This window comes from Vigna umbellata, chromosome 8 (genome assembly GCF_029865625.1).
Source record: "Vigna umbellata cultivar VRB3 chromosome 8, Vumbellata_1.0, whole genome shotgun sequence".
Taxonomy (NCBI): Eukaryota; Viridiplantae; Streptophyta; class Magnoliopsida; order Fabales; family Fabaceae; genus Vigna; species Vigna umbellata.
Window position 1 is genome coordinate 44,619,760 of NC_142172.1, and position 21,172 is coordinate 44,640,931.

Consider the following 21,172-nt stretch of genomic DNA (forward strand, 5'->3'; position numbering starts at 1 on the left):
GTTACAGGTTAAAAAGCATTAACTTTTTAAGTCTTATTAGGTGAGAATGAAGTCGAGAATGTTGACTCTAATACATGAACAAGTATTTAATCATATTTCTACAAGGGTTTTAAGGTGATTCCTCATTTTATATGAAAAAAAAAAATCTTAGGTGTTGGGAAATGCTCTTGCATGCTATTAGGGGTGCTGGTAAACTCTTCTTTCTCTTTTTTTTAGGTCTTTTTCGTCCATGGAATTTTTTTTTAGATTGGAGAAACATGAAACAATTTCCTAAAACCTTGGAAAATGGATTGCTTCTACTTTATGGTTCTAATTTTTTCCAAATTCTTCAATTTTGTAAAATCTTAGGTTTTCCACTATGGAGAGTTATTTAAATATGTTAAAATTAGATGAAAAATATTAAATTCTTGTTTAAGATTGTGTTGTTATTATATATATATATATATATATATGTGTGTGTGTGTGTGTGTGTGTTTGAATTTAAGTTAATATATGATTTTGTGTTTAATGTTTGATGTTGATTGTTTCTATGTTTGATTTATGATTTTTGAGGTGTTGGAAAAATATTTTTAGAATCTATACTTAAAATTAAATACTTAATAAATGTTTGTATAGAAGAATATAACTTGATTTACTAGTAATGTTAATTGACAATTAGAATATTTATCAACAAAATAACCATAAACAAAAAGCTAATTTTCCAATTATATTTTTTAATAAATTAATTTTCAATAAAATTGTTTACATTTTAAATAGGTTGGTCGGCATTTGATTGAAACTACTTAATAATATTTATGTAGTTTTTTCACTGTTCATCACATGCGGAAAAGGACGCTTCTCTCCTAGTTTACAGACTAGAAAATACATTTTATTAAATTTCAATTAATTAATATTTTTTCTATGAAAAAATCAACATCTAAAAATAATTTTAATTTCTATTAAATTTTTTGTTTTTATTTCACTTATTTTAGTTGCCATCCAACGATAATGCTAATGACTCAGTCATCACATTATTTTATTGTCTTTTCTTTGCTCTTTCGACTCCACTTTACTCGCCGCTGCTTGTCCGTAAGCGTGGGCTAATTGATTTATAATTTTTGTAATTTTCCGCGTACCGCTGATGAAGATAGGTCTGAACATAAAGCCTTATTTAAACAAAAAACTCACCTACTTCTTTGCTCTCAGTATATTTAAACTCTTCTTAGTGTCTTTATTTGCTCTTCAAGTGTCATTTCATAAGAATATAAAGAATGCTAAGAACTTAGATATATATTACTTACCAGAAGAGAAGCTAATGTAAAATTAGTTTATTACGATTAAAATATATAAAAATCAGACAACGGCTTATAAAATATATAACATTAAATCACAAGTAGACCAAGAGAATGATCGTGGAAATGATAGATGGAAGAAAGATTATAAAGTGACACAAGCAATCTTTAGCCAAGAGACATTATCGATGGCCATACCTATGGCCGCTGTTTCTTGCATGCTTGCTTTTCTTCTCTCTTGTCTAATATCTAGAGCCAGCGCCCAGGTTACCCACAAGTACTGTGATAACAAGGAAGGGAACTACACAATCAATAGCACCTATCACAACAATCTCAACACCCTTCTATCCAAGCTTTCTTCCCACACAGAAATTAATTATGGTTTCTACAACTTCTCATATGGTCAAAACAATGACAAAGTAAACGCCATTGGGCTGTGCAGAGGAGATGTTGAGCCAGATAAGTGCCGCAGGTGCCTCAACGATTCTGGAGCCACGATCACACAGCTTTGTCCAAACCAGAAAGAGGCATATTTGTGGTTGAAGACCAACGAATGCCAGTTGAGTTATTCCCCGCGCTCAATATTCGGTGTCGTGGAATCTTCTCCTTCGTTCTACATGAAGAACAGAAACAATGTAACGGAACCGGATAAGTTTAACCAAGCCCTCTCCAACTTAATGAAGAATCTCACAGCCGTGGCTGCATCAGGTGACTCTCGTCGTAAGTATGCTACGGGTAGGGCTATTGCATCAAATTTTAAAACCGTATACGTATATGGTCTTGTGCAGTGCACCCCTGATTTGTCTGAGATAGGCTGCAGTTCATGCTTGGAAAAGGCTATCTCAGAAATCCCATCGTGTTGTGTGAACGCGATAGGTGGTAGAATTCATGGACCAAGTTGTAATATTAGATTCGAAAGCGATTTGTTCTACGATCAAACGCCTAAATTAGACACTGACGTAACAGCACCATCTCCATCACCTCCTTCCTCCCTGAATAACACTTCCCCCGAAGGTACTTGTCATTGTTAGACTTTTTGATATTTTATCATCCTTAATGCTTGAAATGCCTCACCCAGCATAAAATTCTTGTTTTTTTGCAGGAAGGAACAACACGGTAATAATTGTCATTGCCGTTGTTCTTTCTACTGTTGTTGTTGCTTTCGTTTCCCTCCTTTGTCTCTGCAGTCATTTAAGGAGGAGGAAGGCAAGAAAACGTTTAGCAGGCAAGTTCTTAGTATCTAGTGCATATATGATATGTCATAATTTATAGTATTTTTTCCCATAAATGATAATTGCTATTTGACTACTTAGAATCTATCAAACATGTGAATTTAATCAATCTAGTGCATATATGATATGTCATAATTGCTATTTAACTCACTATTTTAAATTTGTTTCCCATGTGAAGTTAATCACGATGATGATGACATTGAAATTGCTCAGTCATTGCAATTCAACTTCGACGCATTACGCGTTGCTACAGAAGACTTCTCTGATTATAATAAACTTGGACAAGGTGGATTTGGAGCTGTTTACAAGGTAAATGACCCTGTCGAGTTCAGACACACATCGTGTTTTAATCAAAACATGCTAAAACATTAACCGGACAGAGATTTGTAATTTCAGGGTAGGCTCCCCAATGAACAGATGATTGCGGTCAAAAGGTTGTCAAGTGGATCCAGCCAAGGAGACACAGAGTTTAAGAATGAAGTGCTTTTAGTGGCCAAGCTTCAGCACAGAAATTTAGTCAGACTACTTGGTTTCTGCTTGGAAGGAAGAGAAAGGCTACTCGTCTATGAGTTTGTTCCTAACAAAAGCCTTGATTATTTCATATTTGGTAGGTCTTAATGATACCCACACACACACATATATCAAAACGCACACATGTATATATACCACTAAAACTCTAGGTTGTACGCAGATCCAGCCAAGAAAGCACTGTTGGATTGGGCAATGCGATACAGAATCATAAAAGGTATTAGCCGAGGGCTTCTCTACCTTCACGAAGATTCTCTTCTGCGTATTATACATCGTGATCTCAAAGCAAGCAATATTCTCTTAGACGAAGAGATGAATCCTAAGATAGCAGATTTTGGCATGGCAAGACTGGTTTTACTGGATCAAACTCACGCAAATACAGATAGAGTTGTGGGAACCTAGTAAGTACTGCCACCTAATCATAATCATGTACTGTTACTAAATTCTTAAGAGTATGACTTTGTTATGAATATCATTAGGAGCTGAATGAAAAATTGTGATAGTGGAGAGATTGACTAATTCAACCTATCTATGTTGGCTTGCAGTGGATATATGGCACCGGAGTACATAACGCAAGGACAATTTTCGGTGAAGTCAGATATCTTTAGTTTTGGTGTACTGCTTCTTGAGGTCGTAAGTGGCCAGAAAAACAGTAGCTTCCGTCATGGGGAGAATGAAGATCTACTGAGCTTCGTAAGTGCTATTTTCTCCTTATTATTTATTTTTCATTAAAAAATATGTATTAGAAAATTACATAGCCAACACATTGGTGGAACCAGTGACTGAAATAACAAATATTTGCAGACATGGAGAAACTGGAGGGAGGGAACAGCTGTAAACATTGTAGATCCCTCATTGAACAACAAATCAGTAAATGAAGTGATGAGATGCATTCATATTGGTTTGCTCTGTGTTCAAGAGAATTTAAGTGACAGACCAACCATGGCGACCGTTATGCTCATGCTCAGTAGCTATTATCTCAATCTTCCTATCCCTTCTGAACCTGCATTTTATGTCCACAGTACAACTAGAAGCCTTCCAGCCACGCGTTCATGGGGGCACAGTTCAAGGGCAACAACAAACGAATCAACAAGCAAATCTGCTGAAGAGTCAGAAAATGAGAATTCAATTCGTTAAACTCTTTTTGACTTTACGATTCCTAATCTGCACATTTTTAACTTGATCCACTTCTGATATATAATCTTGTTCTCCTTAAACTCCACTTCTTTTTAAAACCATAAACCACCCAAAATCGAATTGAAACAATCAAACCTCCCTTTTGATCACACCTCAAATCTTTGAAAGAACAACACCATCTCTTCTTTCCTTACAATTATCAAACATCTTGGATTCCCATAGCACTTGCTTCCATCTTTCGTTCAACTACACTTGATGAACCACCATCTCTTTCATTCCCTATCAAGAAACCACTCCATATAAACTTCAAACCTGAGCCTTTATATTAACTCCACAAACATCACATCACTTAAAATTCTTGATGCACTCATCCCAGCCAAATTAACGTAAAATCTTGTTTTTCAAGAATTTCCATTTTCAACACAGAATCTTCAAAAATACAAACCATATCTTTAATCCACTAAACCTCAAAATACCATTAACCAACAACACCAAACCTCTGACCTTATCTAAACATACCAATTCTCTGCCTTTAGCAACCCATCATTCAACATCCACCCCTATCTTGATCAAACTTTGTCGGTCGATAAACATCACCATAAAACCACACCTAATGAAAATTGACTTTACCACCACATGCAACTTCATAACTCTGAATGTCTCAACCAACCATCACTAATACATCGATCCATGTTACCAATCTCACACAATGTCACTCCGTTTCTCACCAACACTTCCCTTTCTTTTGACTTCTGACGTTACTGATATACTAAACCAAACTGATTTCTCAAACCTTGCTACATCCATGCTTATCCAAAGCTTCTCTTAATCTAGCCTTGGAACTCAACCCCTTCTTGTGAAACGTACGATATATGACCTTCTGACTTCTGACTTTACAAGCACAACACTCTTTAGAGGAAACCCCAAAACAGTACTCTTGCACAGAAGCAAGTTCAACAGGATCTACAAAACGTCAAATTGGGTACAAGAGAAACCATGAACCAGAATAGAAGAGCTTGCTCCACCCATGAGTAAATATTTCGTAGTAGCCTCATTAGACAGTACATCTTTCTTGGTATATCCAGATAGTAGATAGGAACATAAACTAAAACATTCTAGAGCTACAAAGATAGTTATTAAATCGTTAGCGCCGCATAAAAACATTCCTCCTAGAGTAGTTGTTAATATGAATAAGAGAAACTCTGTTATAGCCATTTCTGTACATTCAATGTACTCTACGGAAGAGTTAGAATAGATAAAGAATCTAGAGAGGAAAACCATTGACTACATGCAACTAGAAAATTGCATGCCCTAGGTTCAAAGGAAAAAGTGGAGAAACTGACTTACCCGTCCAAATAGAAATCTAATCGGATAGAAGGGAAGCTCTCAACTCCGTGAGCGAAAGAACACCACCTATTTAAAATTTTAACGGTTCAAATGAGTGTAAGGGTAGAGAGAACGCACAACAAGAAGGAGAAAATGGAGATGAGTTTAGAGAGAGAAAGGGGAACTGGAAAATGAACTCAGAGTTGGAAAAATGAGGCATCTTCTGAGGTCCTAGTGCCCTTAGCTTCTTGGGCCAGGCTGCAGGGCCCAGTAGCCTTACATTTTCAGGCTCTTACAATAAGTATGTAAAATTATAAAGATTAAAATTGTAAATACAAGATATAAGATGTGAAAAAATATAGAATAAATTCTTTAAAAACATAAAAGATAGACTACGTAAAAATACATAAAATATATTTGTTATAAATAAAAATCAGTGTAGAAATATTATATTTGTCTAATATATTTTTGTTAGACTCCTCTAATCAGTGTATCAATAGATTTATCTAATATATTAATACCAAACTCCTTTATTCAATATATCAATATATGAACATGTTCATTTAAGATATTTGATAACATTATTTTCTACTTTAATTGGTATTAAGTTTTGTGAATAAAATCAACTTTACCATGACTTTTATCTTATTTAATCTTTAACTTTATCTTATTTTTACATTGTTTTATAGTTGTTTATCTCTAATCTGTATTTTGAATATGTGAAATAAGTCAATAAAAAACAATTTTTGAAAACTCTTCTTTCTCCTTTTTAGGTTCTTCTCTTTCCATGGAGGGTTTTCTCTTTTTTCGTTGGAGAGAATGATGCAAACGAGAGATGTGATTGAAACATGCAGCAGTTTCCAAAAAGCTTGAGAGAGGTGTTTTACTTCCAATTTCTTCCAAATTCTCCAATTTTGTAAAATTCTCCATCATAGAAGGTAATTTTTATTTGTTGAGTTTAAATGTAAAAGAATTTTTATGTAAAATTGTGTTGTTAATATATATATATATATATATATATATATATATATATATTTAATGTTTAATTTATTATTTTTTGAGATAGTAAAATATATCTTTAAAATCTATACTTAAAATTAAAATTGAATATTTAATGGATATTTATATTAAATAATATAACTTGACTTATTAGTGATCTTAATTGACAATTAGATTATCAACAAAATAACTATAAAAAAAAAAAGCTAACTTCCTATTATTTTTTTACTAAATTATTTTTCAATAAAATTGTTTACATTTTAAATAGGTTGGTCTGCACTTAATTTGAAACTACTTAATAATATTTATGTAGTTTTTTCGCTGCTTATCACATGCAAAAAAGGACGCTTTTCTCGTAGTTTACGGACTAGAAAATACATTTTATTGTGATCTATTCTAGCCTCGTTTACGAAGATATTAATACATATTACGTTCAACTTTTTCGAAAACAGAATTAATTAATATTTTTTCTATGAAAAAATCAATATCTAAATAACTTTAATTCCTATTAAATTTTTTGTTTTTATTTCATTATTTTAGTCGTCATCCAACGACAATGCTAATGACTCAGTCATCACATTATTTTATTGCAAACCAGGGGCTTCCCCTCATTCTCCGCTTTTCCTTGCTCTTTCCACTCAACAACAGTTTACGCGCCGCTGCTTTTCTGCTCATCTGTCCGTTAGCGTCGGCTAATTGATTGATAATTTTTGTAATTTTCCGCGTACCGCTGACGAAGATAGGTCTGAACATAAAGCCTTATTTAAACAAAAAAGTCATCTACTTCTTTGCTCTCAGTATATTTAAACTCTTCTTAGTGTCTTTATTTCCTCTTCAAGTGTCATTTCATAAGAATATAAAGAATGCTAAGAACTTAGATATATATTACTTACCAGAAGAGAAGCTAATGTAAAATTAGTTTATTACGATTAAAATATATAAAAATCAGACAACTGGTTATAAAATATATAACATTAAATCACAAGTAGACCAAGAGAATGATCGTGGAAATGATAGATGGAAGAAAGATTATAAAGTGACACAAGCAATCTTTAGCCAAGAGACATTATCGATGGTCATACCTATGGCCGCTGTTTCTTGCATGCTTGCTTTTCTTCTCTCTTGTCTAATATCTAGAGCCAGCGCCCAGGTTACCCACAAGTACTGTGATAACAAGGAAGGGAACTACACAATCAATAGCACCTATCACAACAATCTCAACACCCTTCTATCCAAGCTTTCTTCCCACACAGAAATTAATTATGGTTTCTACAACTTCTCATATGGTCAAAACAATGACAAAGTAAACGCCATTGGGCTATGCAGAGGAGATGTTGAGCCAGATAAGTGCCGCAGGTGCCTCAACGATTCTGCAGCCACGATCACACAGCTTTGTCCAAACCAGAAAGAGGCATATTTGTGGTTGAAGACCAACGAATGCCAGTTGAGTTATTCTCCGCGCTCAATATTCGGTGTCGTGGAATCTTCTCCTTGGTTCTACATGAAGAACAGTAACAATGTAACGGAACCGGATAAGTTTAACCAAGCCCTCACCAACTTAATGAAGAATCTCACAGCCGTGGCTGCATCAGGTGACTCTCGTCGCAAGTATGCTGCGGATAGTGTTGATGTTTCAACTCTTCAAACCATATATGGTCTTGTGCAGTGCACCCCTGATTTGTCCGAGACAGACTGCAATAGATGCTTGGATGGGGCTATATACGAAATCTCATCGTGTTGTGCGAACAAGAAGGGTGTTAGAGTTGTTAGACCAAGTTGTAATATTAGATTCGAAACTTACAGCTTCTACGATCAAACGCCTAAATTAGACCCTGATGCAATACCACCATCACCATCATCTCCTTCCTCCTTCAATAACACTTCCGCCAAAGGTACTTGTTATTGTTAGACTTTTTGATACTTTATCATCCTTAATTGTTGAAATGCCTCCCTCACCCCGCAGAAAATTCTTGTTTTTTCAGAGAGCAAAAACACAACAATTGTCATTGCCGTTGTTGTTCCTACTGTCGTTCTTGCTGTCGTTTCCCTCCTTTGTCTCTGCAGTTATTTAAGTAGGAGGAAGGCAAGAAAACGTTTAGCAGGCAAGTTCCAAGTATCTAGTGCATATATGATATGTCATAATTTACAGTATTTTTTCCTATAAATGATCATTTCTATTTGACTACTTAGAATCTATCAAACAGACAAAATTATTTTTTTAATGATTGAAAGCATGAGTAAAGTTGCCGCTGAGAATGTAAAAAGAGAGGCTTATATACCCTTTGTGTGCTGTTTCAGAAATTGTACCACCCGATTTCAAATTCTGACTGCACTATTGTGGTTGTGTTGTAACATATTTTAAAAACTCACTATTTTAAATTTGTTCCCATGTGAAGTTAATCAAGATGATGATGACATCGAAATTACTCAGTCATTGCAATTTGACTTCGAGACAATACGAGTTGCTACAGAAGACTTCTCTGATTCTAATAAACTTGGAGAAGGTGGATTTGGAGCTGTTTACAAGGTAAATGACTCTGTCGAGTTCAGACACACATCGTGTTTTAATCAAAACATGCTAAAACATTAACCGGACAGAGATTTGTAATTTCAGGGTAGGCTCCCCAATGAACAGATGATTGCGGTCAAAAGGTTGTCAAGTGGATCCAGCCAAGGAGACACAGAGTTTAAGAATGAAGTGCTTTTAGTGGCCAAGCTTCAGCACAGAAATTTAGTCAGACTACTTGGTTTCTGCTTGGAAGGAAGAGAAAGGCTACTCGTCTATGAGTTTGTTCCTAACAAAAGCCTTGATTATTTCATATTTGGTAGGTCTTAATGATACCCACACACACACATATATCAAAACGCACACATGTATATATACCACTAAAACTCTAGGTTGTACGCAGATCCAGCCAAGAAAGCACTGTTGGATTGGGCAATGCGATACAGAATCATAAAAGGTATTAGCCGAGGGCTTCTCTACCTTCACGAAGATTCTCTTCTGCGTATTATACATCGTGATCTCAAAGCAAGCAATATTCTCTTAGACGAAGAGATGAATCCTAAGATAGCAGATTTTGGCATGGCAAGACTGGTTTTACTGGATCAAACTCACGCAAATACAGATAGAGTTGTGGGAACCTAGTAAGTACTGTCACCTAATCATAATCATGTACTGTTACTAAATTCTTAAGATTATAACTTTGTTATGAATATCATTAGAAGCTGAATGAAAAATTGTGATGGTGGAGAGATTGACTAATTCAACCTATCTATGTTGGCTTGCAGTGGATACATGGCACCGGAGTACATAACGCAAGGACAATTTTCGGTGAAGTCAGATATCTTTAGTTTTGGTGTACTGCTTCTTGAGATCGTAAGTGGCCAGAAAAACAGTAGCTTTCGTCATGGGGAGAATGTTGAAGACCTACTGAGCTTCGTAAGTGCTATTTTCTCCTTATTATTTATTTTTCATTAAAAAATATGTATTAGAAAATTACATAGCCAACACATTGGTGGAACCAGTGACTGAAATAACAAATATTTGCAGACATGGAGAAACTGGAGGGAGGGAACAGCTGTAAAAATTGTAGATCCATCATTGAACAACAATTCAGTAAATGAAGTGATGAGATGCATTCATATTGGTTTGCTCTGTGTTCAAGAAAACATAACTAATAGACCAACCATGGCGACCGTTATGCTCATGCTCAGTAGCTATTCTCTCAGTCTTCCCATCCCTTCTGAACCTGCATTTTATGCCCACAGTACAACTAGAAGCCTTCCAGCCACGTATTCATGGGGACACAGTTCAAGGGCAACAACAAACAAATCTGCTCAAGAGTCAGAAAATGAGAATTCAATAACTGAGCTGTACCCTCGCTAGATTTTGGTAACGGGATTGATATTCGTTCACTATCAATACTTAGACTACGTAAATACTCTCGGAGCTCATGTAATTTTTCATGCAATTTCTTGTTTGAAAAAACTATTTGATAATATTCCCAAAGCAGATCAATCAATAAAAGCAATTAAACCCCTTCTATTAATTAGTAATCCGAATACTTTAAGCGGAAGCCTTTTTGAGTTTGTTATTAGAAACAATATAGATAAAAACGGTATTCATTTTTCAATGAGATGACAAAAACGGTTAAATCCGGAGAATCATTCCATCAGTCCAATAAAAAAGACGAATCAAGAACAATTTTTTCAATTTGAAAACTTGAACCAACTCTCGTCAAACTCGGCAATCCTGCAGGTCAACCTACGGGTCAAGTGGGTCAGTCCAATATCACAGCCTCATTGAAAAAAAAAGTTGAACATCATGCTGCGACAGTTTCTATTAACATAGTCCAGCTTTAGTAACACAGTCCAATAAGTCGGCCAAAGTCTGATAGACTAAAATCTAAAACAGTCCGGATAACAACTCTTTTTAGCTCATTTCAGTCCGACAATGCAACATTTTCCCGTTTTTATGTAAAAAATAAAAACTTTGGACCCATTTTCACATAACATTAGATTTTCGAAAAAAAAAACAAAATAAAAAACAGCGGACTAGTCCTTCAGCTTAGAATGTAATATAAAATTATACCATATATCTTTAGAATAAAAAATTATGTTTTAAATTTTTACATGATAAAAAATATAATTGTTAGCTAATTTTTTGAAAAATATAATTATTAACTAATTTTTAAAAGTAATCATTATTTTGAAATATTTTTAATAAAACTATCATGGGTTTCTTTTTTTTTTCTTTTTTGTGTTTTCATCACATTTGTATTTAACATTTAGGTGCTTCTTATTATTTTCATTTTTTTTCTTTTATATATCAACTTAATCTTCTATATATTATTAATTTATAATACAATTAAAAATATTTAAAATTTACTAACACATGTGCTATATTTTTTTTTCTGGTAGCAATTTTGATTATATGTGTTGTATTTTTTTTCTGGTAGTAATTTTGATTGTGATAAATAATTAAATATGATATGATCATTATATTTTATTAATCAATTTATTAAAGTGATTTATTAAAAACAACTTTATAGCTAATGCCATATATATCTTAAAATATTAACTAAATAAAAATATAAACAATATTTTAAAAATATAAAAAATATTCTAAATTGATGAGGAATTAAATTAAAAATATTAAAATTAAACATAAAAATGTTATGTAGATGACGTATTTATTTATTTTTATTTTTTTGTCTTCATCCATCCTTATCAGATATTAAAGAAAGAATCTAAAATACTAAATACTATTCTTATTTACATTAATTCTAATGATCAATAAATATTTTTTAGCTCTATAAAATTTTAGAAATTGTTTAATTAAAAAGTAATTAATTTTTCATTAATTATATTTATGATTTTGGTTCATAATCTAATGATTTTTTTCATCATATTTGTAGTTTGTACCGGTTTACAATCAAGTATTTTTTATTACTTTCCTTATATATTAACTTAGTGAATTTATTTATATTATTAATTTATAATACAATTTAATCAACTTATTGTTTCTAAGTAACATAAAGATCCTAGATAGAATAAGATGAAATGGGGAAAATTGAATTTGGGAATGGTGCAGGTACCATTGACCTGACCTAACTTGGAAATAGACTGCAAAGCAATCCACTCATTGCCGGTTGTCATAGACTGGAGCCACCAAGGCTCGTCAATGTTGACTAGGAATGCTAACTACCTCCACAAATTGCAATATGAATTCGTGCCCTGCTTTATAATTAATCTCTAGTGGAAACCATTCTATCCACTCAAAACTTTCTATAAATATAATTGAAGTTTATTTCCTATCCATCATAAATTAGAAAATAATACAAATGTATTTATATTATAAGAAATATATCGATTAAAGTTAATGGTCATTTATGGATAATTAACAAGTACATTAGCAAGTATTAATAGGTCAGATTGTTTATTTATATTATAAGAAATATATTGATTGGAGTTAATGATCATTTATGGATAGTTAACAAGTACATTAGCAGGTATTAATAGGTCAGATTGTTTTACGTTGCGTTAATGGTGAGTTAATGGTTAATCAATGTGCTTGAGTGTCACAAGCCCTATAAATATATTATTGATTGATGTTCAGGTAAAATAACCTTGATCTATCCTAATAAAATAAGAAGACGTCTTTGAAAAAGATATCTAACTTGAGCGTCGGAGTGTCTTCTGCAGGTCAACAACTTATCGAAGTGTATTGCGTTCTTGGAGGGGATTGAAGATTGGACGATCGAAAGAGAGCAGAGCAAGGAAGGACGACTGACCCTCGGACTAATTCAACCCAAACATTTGGCGTCCACTATGGGGTCGAGCGGCATCCCCATGAAACCACGAGGAACCAGACGCGCTCGATCTCGACATCGCTACTTCGGATTAATATCAAGCTTTGCAACAAGAGAAAAAAATTTGATAATATTTTCTAAAGGCATGTCTTTTATTTTGAGAACTTTAAGGAAACTATTAGAGGTTTATGAGGCAAAAATTTAAATGCATGCACACAAAAAAAATTATAAAAATAAAATGTTGAATATTTTATTTAACGCATATTTTTGTGAGTAAAAATATCCTAGACAGTAAGATTCAATCCCTTATCGCTTGGTCAGTTGGACTACCAAAGTTCAACCTTGTGAGGTTCTAATGGTTTCTCGTTATAAAAATAAAATATTGAATATTTTATTTAACGCATATTTTTGTGAGTAAAAATATCTTGCACAGAAAGGTTCAATCCCTTACCGCTTGGTTAGTTGGACCACCAACTTTCAACCTTTATTTTATTTAACGCATATTTTTGTTGTGAGTAAAAATATTCTGCACGGAAAGGTTCAATCCCTTACCGCTTGGTTAGTTAGACCACCAACGTTCAACCTTAGCGGGTTCTAATGGCTTCTCACTATCAAAATAAAATATTAAATATATTATTTAACGCATATTTTTGTGAGTGAAAATATCCTGCACAGGAAGGTTCAATCCCTTACCACTTAGTCAGTTGGACCACCAACGTTCAACCTTGTGAGGTTCTAATGGTTTCTCATTATAAAAATAAAATATTGAATATTTTATTTAGCATATTTTATTTAGCGCATTTTTGAGTAAAAATATCCTGTACAGGAAGGTTCAATTCCTTCCCGTTTGGTTAGTTTGACCATCAACGTTCAACCTTATCACGTTCTAATGGCTTGTCATTATAAAAATAAAATATTGAATATTTTATTTAACGCACATTTTTGTGAGTAAAGATATCCTGCAAATGAACGTTCAATTCCTTACCGCTTGGTCAGTTGGACCACTAATGTTTAGCCTTGTCAGGTTCTAATGAATTTTCATTATAAAAATAAATTATAAAATATTGAAGCGTGTACTTTATTTTGTTTAATGCATATGTTTGTGAGTGAAAATATCTTGCAGAGGAAAAAGTTCCAAAGAGAACTTTTAGTGCCTTCCTTCAACATAGGAAAAAGTTCTAAAAAATAACTTTTATAAGTCGCTGCTCAGCCTAGAGAAAAAGTTCAAATAGAACTTCTAGTGTCTTCGCTCAACATAGGAAAAAGTTCCAAAAAAGAACTCCAATCAGTCGCTGCTCGGCCTAGAGAAAAAGTTCAAATAGAACTTCCTGTGGCTTCGCTCAACATAGGAAAAAGTTCTGAAAAAGGAACTCCTATGTCGCTCGGCCTAGAGAAAAAAGTTCAAATAGAACTTCTAGTGTCTTCGCTCAACATATGAAAAAGTTTTAAAAAAAGAACTCCTATCACTCGTCGCTCGGCCTAAAAAGTTCAAAGAGAACTCCTAGTGTCTACTGCTCAACCTAGGAAACCTTGTCAGGTTCTAATAGCTCTTCATTATAAAAACAAATTATAAAATAATGAAGCTTTTACTTTATTTTGTTTAACGAATATTTTTGTGAGTGAAAATATCTTGTACACGAAAAAGTTCCAAAGAGAACTCCTAGCGTCTAATGTTCAATGTAGGAAAAAGTTTCGAAGAGAGCTCCTAGCATCTCCCGCTCAACCTAGGAAAATGTTCCAAAGAGAACTCTTAGTGTTTTCCGCTCAACTTAGGAAAAAGTTCTAAAGAGAACTCATAGCGTTTCCCGCTCAACCTAGGGAAAAAGATTACAAAGAGAACTCCTAGAGTTCGTCGCTCGGTGCAGAGAGGAATGAAGACTTAAAGCGCATCAAAAATAGACTTCGTAAAAATGTGAATGACGTATCTTAAAGCTCATAATAATCCCTGCGCACCTCTTTTAATAAAGAGCTTGCTTGGGGGACTTATGTACTATAAATATACCGATCAAAGTTAATGGTCATTTATGGGAAGTTAGCAAGTATATTAGCATGTATTAATGAGTTAGATTCTTTTACACTTTACAAATATAGGATACTAATAATTGATTATTAGGTTTGATTGCCTAAAAATATACTGAGTTAATTGGTTAATCAATGTGCTTGGCTGCCACAAGCCCTGTAAATATACTATTGATGTCCAGATAAAATAAACTTGATCTATCCTAATAAAATAAAGACCTATTTGAAAAAGATATCTAACTTTGACTTAGCGTTAGAGTGTTTTTTATAGGTTAACAACTCATTAGAGTGGATTACATTCTCGGAGGGGATTGCGTTCTCAGAGAGGATTGGACGATAAAAAGAAAATAGAACAAGAAAGGACGATAGTCTCGTACCATTTCAACCGAAAGAGTATTATTTATGTAATTTTATATATTATTTATAGAAAATAACTCTTTGAACGGTTTTTATTTGAAATTATTGAATGTTTAGTTCTAAAATAACTCTTAGAATGAGTAGAAATCATTAGGTCCTAAAATACCACTGTTATGCTCTCCCCGTCAATATCTAAATGACATGTATTTAAACTTTTGTACTTAAAATTAAATAAGTAATAATATTTAATTATATGTAACATAAAAATCAGGCGGAATAGATAAGTGACGATTCAATAACACTTCACAGTTTCTTAAAAAAGTATGAAATATTAAATGGTCATATTCGCATGTTTTATTATTCATATACTAATAGTTGAATAATATTCATTTAAGATTTTATTAAAAAATAATTAATAGTATTAATTATGTATGACGTCAAATTGTAATAATTTGAGAAGAGTGAAAGAATTTCCTTCTAATATCAATTAATTATTTGTCATAAAAAAAATAAAAGTCCAATTAAATAAACATAATATTATTAAAAAACAATTAGATAAGAGTGAAAGAATTATATCACACTTATCACAAACAGGTGATAGGGGATTTAGTAGCACAAGGTGAAAAATAATGTTTTGTTTTAAAAAATATTTTGTTTTGTTTTATTTTATTTTAATTTTTTAAACTATGTGGATATTGTTGAAAATATTTAATATAATTAAAAAAAATATTCTTTTGTTAATCATATTTTTATAAACTATTATTTTTGTATTACGAATTACTATTTTATTTTAATCCTATTTACTCTTTCCTATCTATAAATATTATTTATTTTCATGAGTGAAAGATATCATAAACATAACAAGTGTTTTCATTATTTTTAGTCTTTCGTTATATATTGTATTTTAAAATATTGGAATTCATAAAGTTTAAAAATCCTTCATTATAGATTAATTTTAGAAGAAAAATGCATATATAATTTTGTCTTTAAAAATAATATTATACGTGTCTCAATCTAGATTATTTTTAATATTTTATTTGTTTATAATTTAATTCTATTTCATAACTTTATTATTATTATTATTATTATTTTTATTATTATTATATTTGATTATTTATTCTAACATATATTATCCGTACCTATATTTATACCAATAAAAAATGAAAACAAATTCGTACCATAGTCAAACGAATTCATTTATGCGTAACGGCGTTATCATGCACTATCATCATAGTGGATGTGGTGTTATTGCACAAATGTAATCAGTGGAAGCCACCTATGAATAACAACTTTGTGAGGGAAGATTCAGAGAGAGCATCACCAAGATTCCGATGATATTGTAATAGAAAACCATCTTATATACTCTCATATCTCATCTTTTTATCTCTACGACAATCAAATAATTAAGAGATTTATTGGAAAAAAATAAAGGAATATAAAGCCAACTTGAAACGATACACAACAGAAGCATATGCAACCAATTAATTTCTTTTTTCATTTTTATTATAAGATTCAGTAACTTTTATTTTAATAAAGTCAAAAAAGTTCGATATTCCATACAAGTTAAGGTCTTCTAAAAGTAAGATTAATGATGCACTATAAATATCTTTCCCTTAATATCTGAATAGGTTTTTTCTCGATAATATACCAAACACCTTAATTTATTAATATTTGACCTATGAATCATGTACATCTATCTGTATCCAAAAACTTATATAGATGATTCTTCTTAGAAAAATACTGTTAACAAGTCATAGTTTAGTTTTCCAAAAATCGATATAAATGAATTTATTTATGTAAATACAATTTAGAAGAGTTAATCTCTGCAACTTTCTTAAAAAATATGTAAGAAAGAAAAACCCATTATGAATTAGGACCGATAAGAAATAAAAGATTTATTAAAATGGTAAGAGAAAATACTTAAATATATTTTTTACTTTTAAAGTAATTGAATTTTAATTAGAGATATCAGTTTCAAATAAGTTAATTAAGAGTTCTAATCGGATTAGATTAAAATAAATTAAGTTTTTTTTAATTGGTTAAATTGATCAATTAGACTTATTTAATTTTGAATTAAACGAATTCTAAATAGACTGAAGATAGGTTAACTCGTAACAATTATTTATTAATCTTTTATATATTTTATTACTTTTCTTTTGCAATTATTTACTTTTTTAATTACATAACAATTTGATTTTTTAAATATTAAAATAATATTTTTCGATAATATATTAAAATAATTTAAATATTATTTATTTGTGAAGTTATGTAAATTTATATTTTCATTTTTAACTAATATCTTTATAATAATATTTCATAATAATGTTTTTCATAAAATAAGAATACATTACACAATTATTACTTTGAGTATAATATAATTAATAAATAAAATAAATTAGAAAATCAAAACATGTTAGTCGACTTATGGTAGAACCAAATTCATGGCTCATAAAAAAAAGTGACAGTTGAACTCACTATTTTTAGTTTAATCTATGATAAACCAATTAATTCCCTTTGACATCCCGATTAAAAATTACTTTTAGTTTTTCTAAATTCGATTTTCATTTATATTGAATAAGAGAAATAAGAAACCTACCAATTAAATATGAATGGAGATAGAGGCTTGAATCCTGGGTGATAAAAGCTTAGCGGTATATAAAACCTAGCCATCTATTGTTAGTTCTTATTACTCGAAAAGCACAGCCATAATGGGTAGCTGTTCTTTCTTGACTTGCTTTCTTTATTTTCTGGTTTTCATGGCTACAATCACATCTCAAGCCAAAGCCGATGTAACTTCACAAGACTTCCACTACTTCTGCGACTCCAACAACGACAGAGGAAACTACACAACCAACGGCATCTATAGCCAAAACCTCAACAGCGCTCTCAGCATCGTCGCTCTCCATGCCTCCAGAAATGGTTTCTTCAACGTCTCCATCGGCAAGGGCACAAACAGCGCCAACGCCATTGCTCAGTGCAGAGGTGACGTCACGCCAACAGAGTGCACCAACTGCCTCGCCCAAACCAGAGCCAACCTCACCCGCGTTTGCAGCAACCGGAAGGAGGCCATCGGCTGGTACGAGAACGAAAAGTGCATGCTGCGCTACTCCGACCGCACCATAACGGGCCTCGATGAAATTGGGCCTGCTTACTTCGTGTGGAACCTCAACGACGCACCCAACGCCGACCAGTTCAATCGAGTGGTGAAGAAGCTTCTGGATGGCCTCAGGGACACGGCGGCGTCGGCTGCCAAGGGTCGCAAATATGCGGTGTCGACTGCGACGGGCCCAGATGAGCAAGTCATATATGGGCTTGCGCAGTGCACCCCTGATTTGAGTGGGCGTCAGTGCCTTGACTGCTTGGTCCAGTCCATCGCTGAACTTCCACGGTGCTGTAATAACAGGATAGGTGCCAGAATTATTAGACCAAGCTGCTACGTAAGGTACGAAACCGATTTTCTTTTCTTTGGGCCTCCTGCACCCGCCGCTTAACCCAACAGCTATTTCCTTTGTTTGTAAGCTTTAAATACTTAACTAACGTAGTTTTGTGATTTTAATAAATATAATGTTTAGAAAAGTTTCAATTATAATACAGTGTTTGGATCAAGTACTATAAGGCTCGTCTCTCCCTACCTGTATTTCATCAACACATCACTTTACTCGTTTTAGTAGTAACTGGAATTCTCGTGCCAGTATTTGTTAGTTGTATTTTTATTCATGTATAGAGTAAATAAATTAATAAAAAATAATAATGAAAGAGTTAATATAAATTTTCACTCTTAATAATTTGAGAACTATTTCTTCCACAAAAATAAATTATTTTTTCTTACTGTATTTAATACGTGCGGCTACATATTTCTTCTATAACTTAAAATGTAATTACAAATTTTATTATATGAAGATTGCCTGAGTATATTGTCTCGCAACTAATAACATAATTTTTAAGGTAATATTTTCAAACTAAGTTTAATTAAAAACTGTAGACATCTTGCACTGAGAGTTGTCAAAATGGGTAACTTATCTCGATTCGGTTCGGCCTACCATGGGTTGGTGGGTTAAACAGATTGACTCACTTACTCATTTAACTATAAATTTATTTTAAAGTAAAAAAAATATTAATTTTTTAATTTAAATCTAAATAAATTTCATTCTAAAATGGTGTTAAACTCCAAAGACAATTAAAAAATATATCATACAATCCAATCCAAAAACAACCACAAAATACGAACAAATAAGTTTTTGATATTGATAATTTTTGTATCACTAGTACATTTATAATATTAGAGTCTTGATAAATCTATAATATTTTTATCTTTTAAAACATCTTTTTTTTATCCTCATCTACAGTATAATAAAAGAAATGCTAACTATAATATTGAAACACAAAATAATAAATATGATAAGTGTGAAAAAGAGTTGTTTTATACTTATAAATGAGCTCAATCTTGTAATTATTCATGTTGTTTCTGTCAGTCAATTTAGTTAAGAAAATTTGCATAGCGCACTAGTACATGTGCGCCTGAGCGAATTAATGAAGTTAAATGACTTTAAAAGACGTGACAGAAAGACAGAAACATGCTTCTGACAGAAGTTCCGGACAAAAGAAAGAAACGAAAACATTTCAGGGAGACTACTTCAAGGCATCAAGACAACATTGTTGTAAGGGATTGCTTCAAATGTGTACGTTTTAGATGACTAGGGGTAGTTAAATTTCTCTTTCGTTGGGATTGGATGTAATGAATTCACTGTGTATGTTTTTTCTTGAATTTATTATCATTGTATGAAAATATAATGTTATTTGAATGTCTTTGATTACTGGAAAGTAAGTTTGAACATGATCGCACTTAAGTGATTTGGGTTCTAGGGATAGACTCAATAACTTTCATTCTTAACATGACACTTAATGCAAATTGTATATTAAATTGACTAATGGATTATCATTTTAATATATTAATTTAGAACTAGTTGTAAGGGATTAAGACTAGTATGCCTTGATGTGAATGCTTGAATCAAGTAATGAAATATTGAATAGAGTTTTATATTCATATGATTCTCATGAAACTCAATTCTAACTAAGTTTCTTTAAAATATAATTTCTTGCACACCTATTGTTTGATAAAAATATCAAAAAGAGTTTCTTGTGTTATTTTGTGCATTTTAATGTATAATTGAGTTATAAAAGAAAGAATTGTGATGTGTTGCAGAAGTCGTTTGGGACAACGATACTTTTACTTATTCATATTACTTGGAACGATTTGGTATACTTGCCAAAAAGTTATCAAAATAATTAAATTAAATTAGACGGGTTGGTGAGTCAACCCAACTCACTATGGATTTAACCTGGATGAGTGGATTCTAAGTGAGCCAAATTAAAAACTAACCACCATAAAATAAAATATATTTTGACAACACTCTTCACCGATGTAGTTAATATTAAATTTTAATTTACAAAAAGTACATAAGACATAAGATAAGATAAAACACGTGGAAGACTTTTAGTAATTCGTTAATTACTTCGTCACTCAAAGAAAAGGAATGTCAACACTTCACATCAGTGGCGTATCCCCTGGAAGGCCGTTTGTCTCCACAAGATTTTATTAATAAGAATAGCATAAAATTATTAAAATAAAGTATTTTATTATAAATATTTAGAAAGCAGTTTATGTAAGCTATATTTTATATTAGTATAATTATTTTAAAGATATGATTATAATAATATAAATCATATATGTTTTAATTCTTGTAAGTAATAGTTTTATTTTAAAATTAAATTTAGCATGATTTAATATTATTTTACTATTTATACAATTGATTATGATTTCTTTAAGACATGTTTTAATTTTACAATTTTATATTCTCTTATTAATAACGTAATTATGATTAAAAAAAAGATAATCACATATAAGACAAACAAACACAATAATAAATTAATTTATAAAATATATATCATATATTAAGAAAATATACTGTGTTACATTGTCATGTAATCT

At 31.9% G+C, this 21,172-nt stretch overlaps 3 protein-coding genes across 3 annotated transcripts; all 3 read left to right on the forward strand.

Annotated features, from left to right (window-relative positions):
* The first annotated feature begins 1,399 nt into the window (after positions 1–1,399).
* LOC124836171 (cysteine-rich receptor-like protein kinase 26) lies at positions 1,400–5,406 on the forward strand. Its single transcript, XM_088097271.1, has 7 exons — positions 1,400–2,285; positions 2,374–2,496; positions 2,682–2,812; positions 2,900–3,110; positions 3,195–3,432; positions 3,577–3,724; positions 3,836–5,406. The coding sequence occupies exons 1-7, from the start codon at positions 1,460–1,462 to the stop codon at positions 4,166–4,168; spliced, it is 2,010 nt and encodes a 669-aa protein (XP_087953397.1). The 5' UTR covers positions 1,400–1,459; the 3' UTR covers positions 4,169–5,406.
* Positions 5,407–7,479: 2,073 nt separating this feature from the next.
* Positions 7,480–10,545, forward strand: LOC124836166 (cysteine-rich receptor-like protein kinase 26). The gene is made up of 7 exons (XM_088096501.1): positions 7,480–8,385; positions 8,476–8,595; positions 8,890–9,020; positions 9,108–9,318; positions 9,403–9,640; positions 9,785–9,935; positions 10,047–10,545. The coding sequence occupies exons 1-7, from the start codon at positions 7,566–7,568 to the stop codon at positions 10,380–10,382; spliced, it is 2,007 nt and encodes a 668-aa protein (XP_087952627.1). The 5' UTR covers positions 7,480–7,565; the 3' UTR covers positions 10,383–10,545.
* A 7,280-nt stretch (positions 10,546–17,825) lies between these two features.
* LOC124836169 (antimicrobial ginkbilobin-2-like protein) lies at positions 17,826–18,874 on the forward strand. Its single transcript, XM_047311273.2, has one exon. It carries the CDS (start codon positions 17,892–17,894, stop codon positions 18,672–18,674), a length of 783 nt encoding a protein of 260 aa, XP_047167229.1. The 5' UTR covers positions 17,826–17,891; the 3' UTR covers positions 18,675–18,874.
* Positions 18,875–21,172: the final 2,298 nt, after the last annotated feature.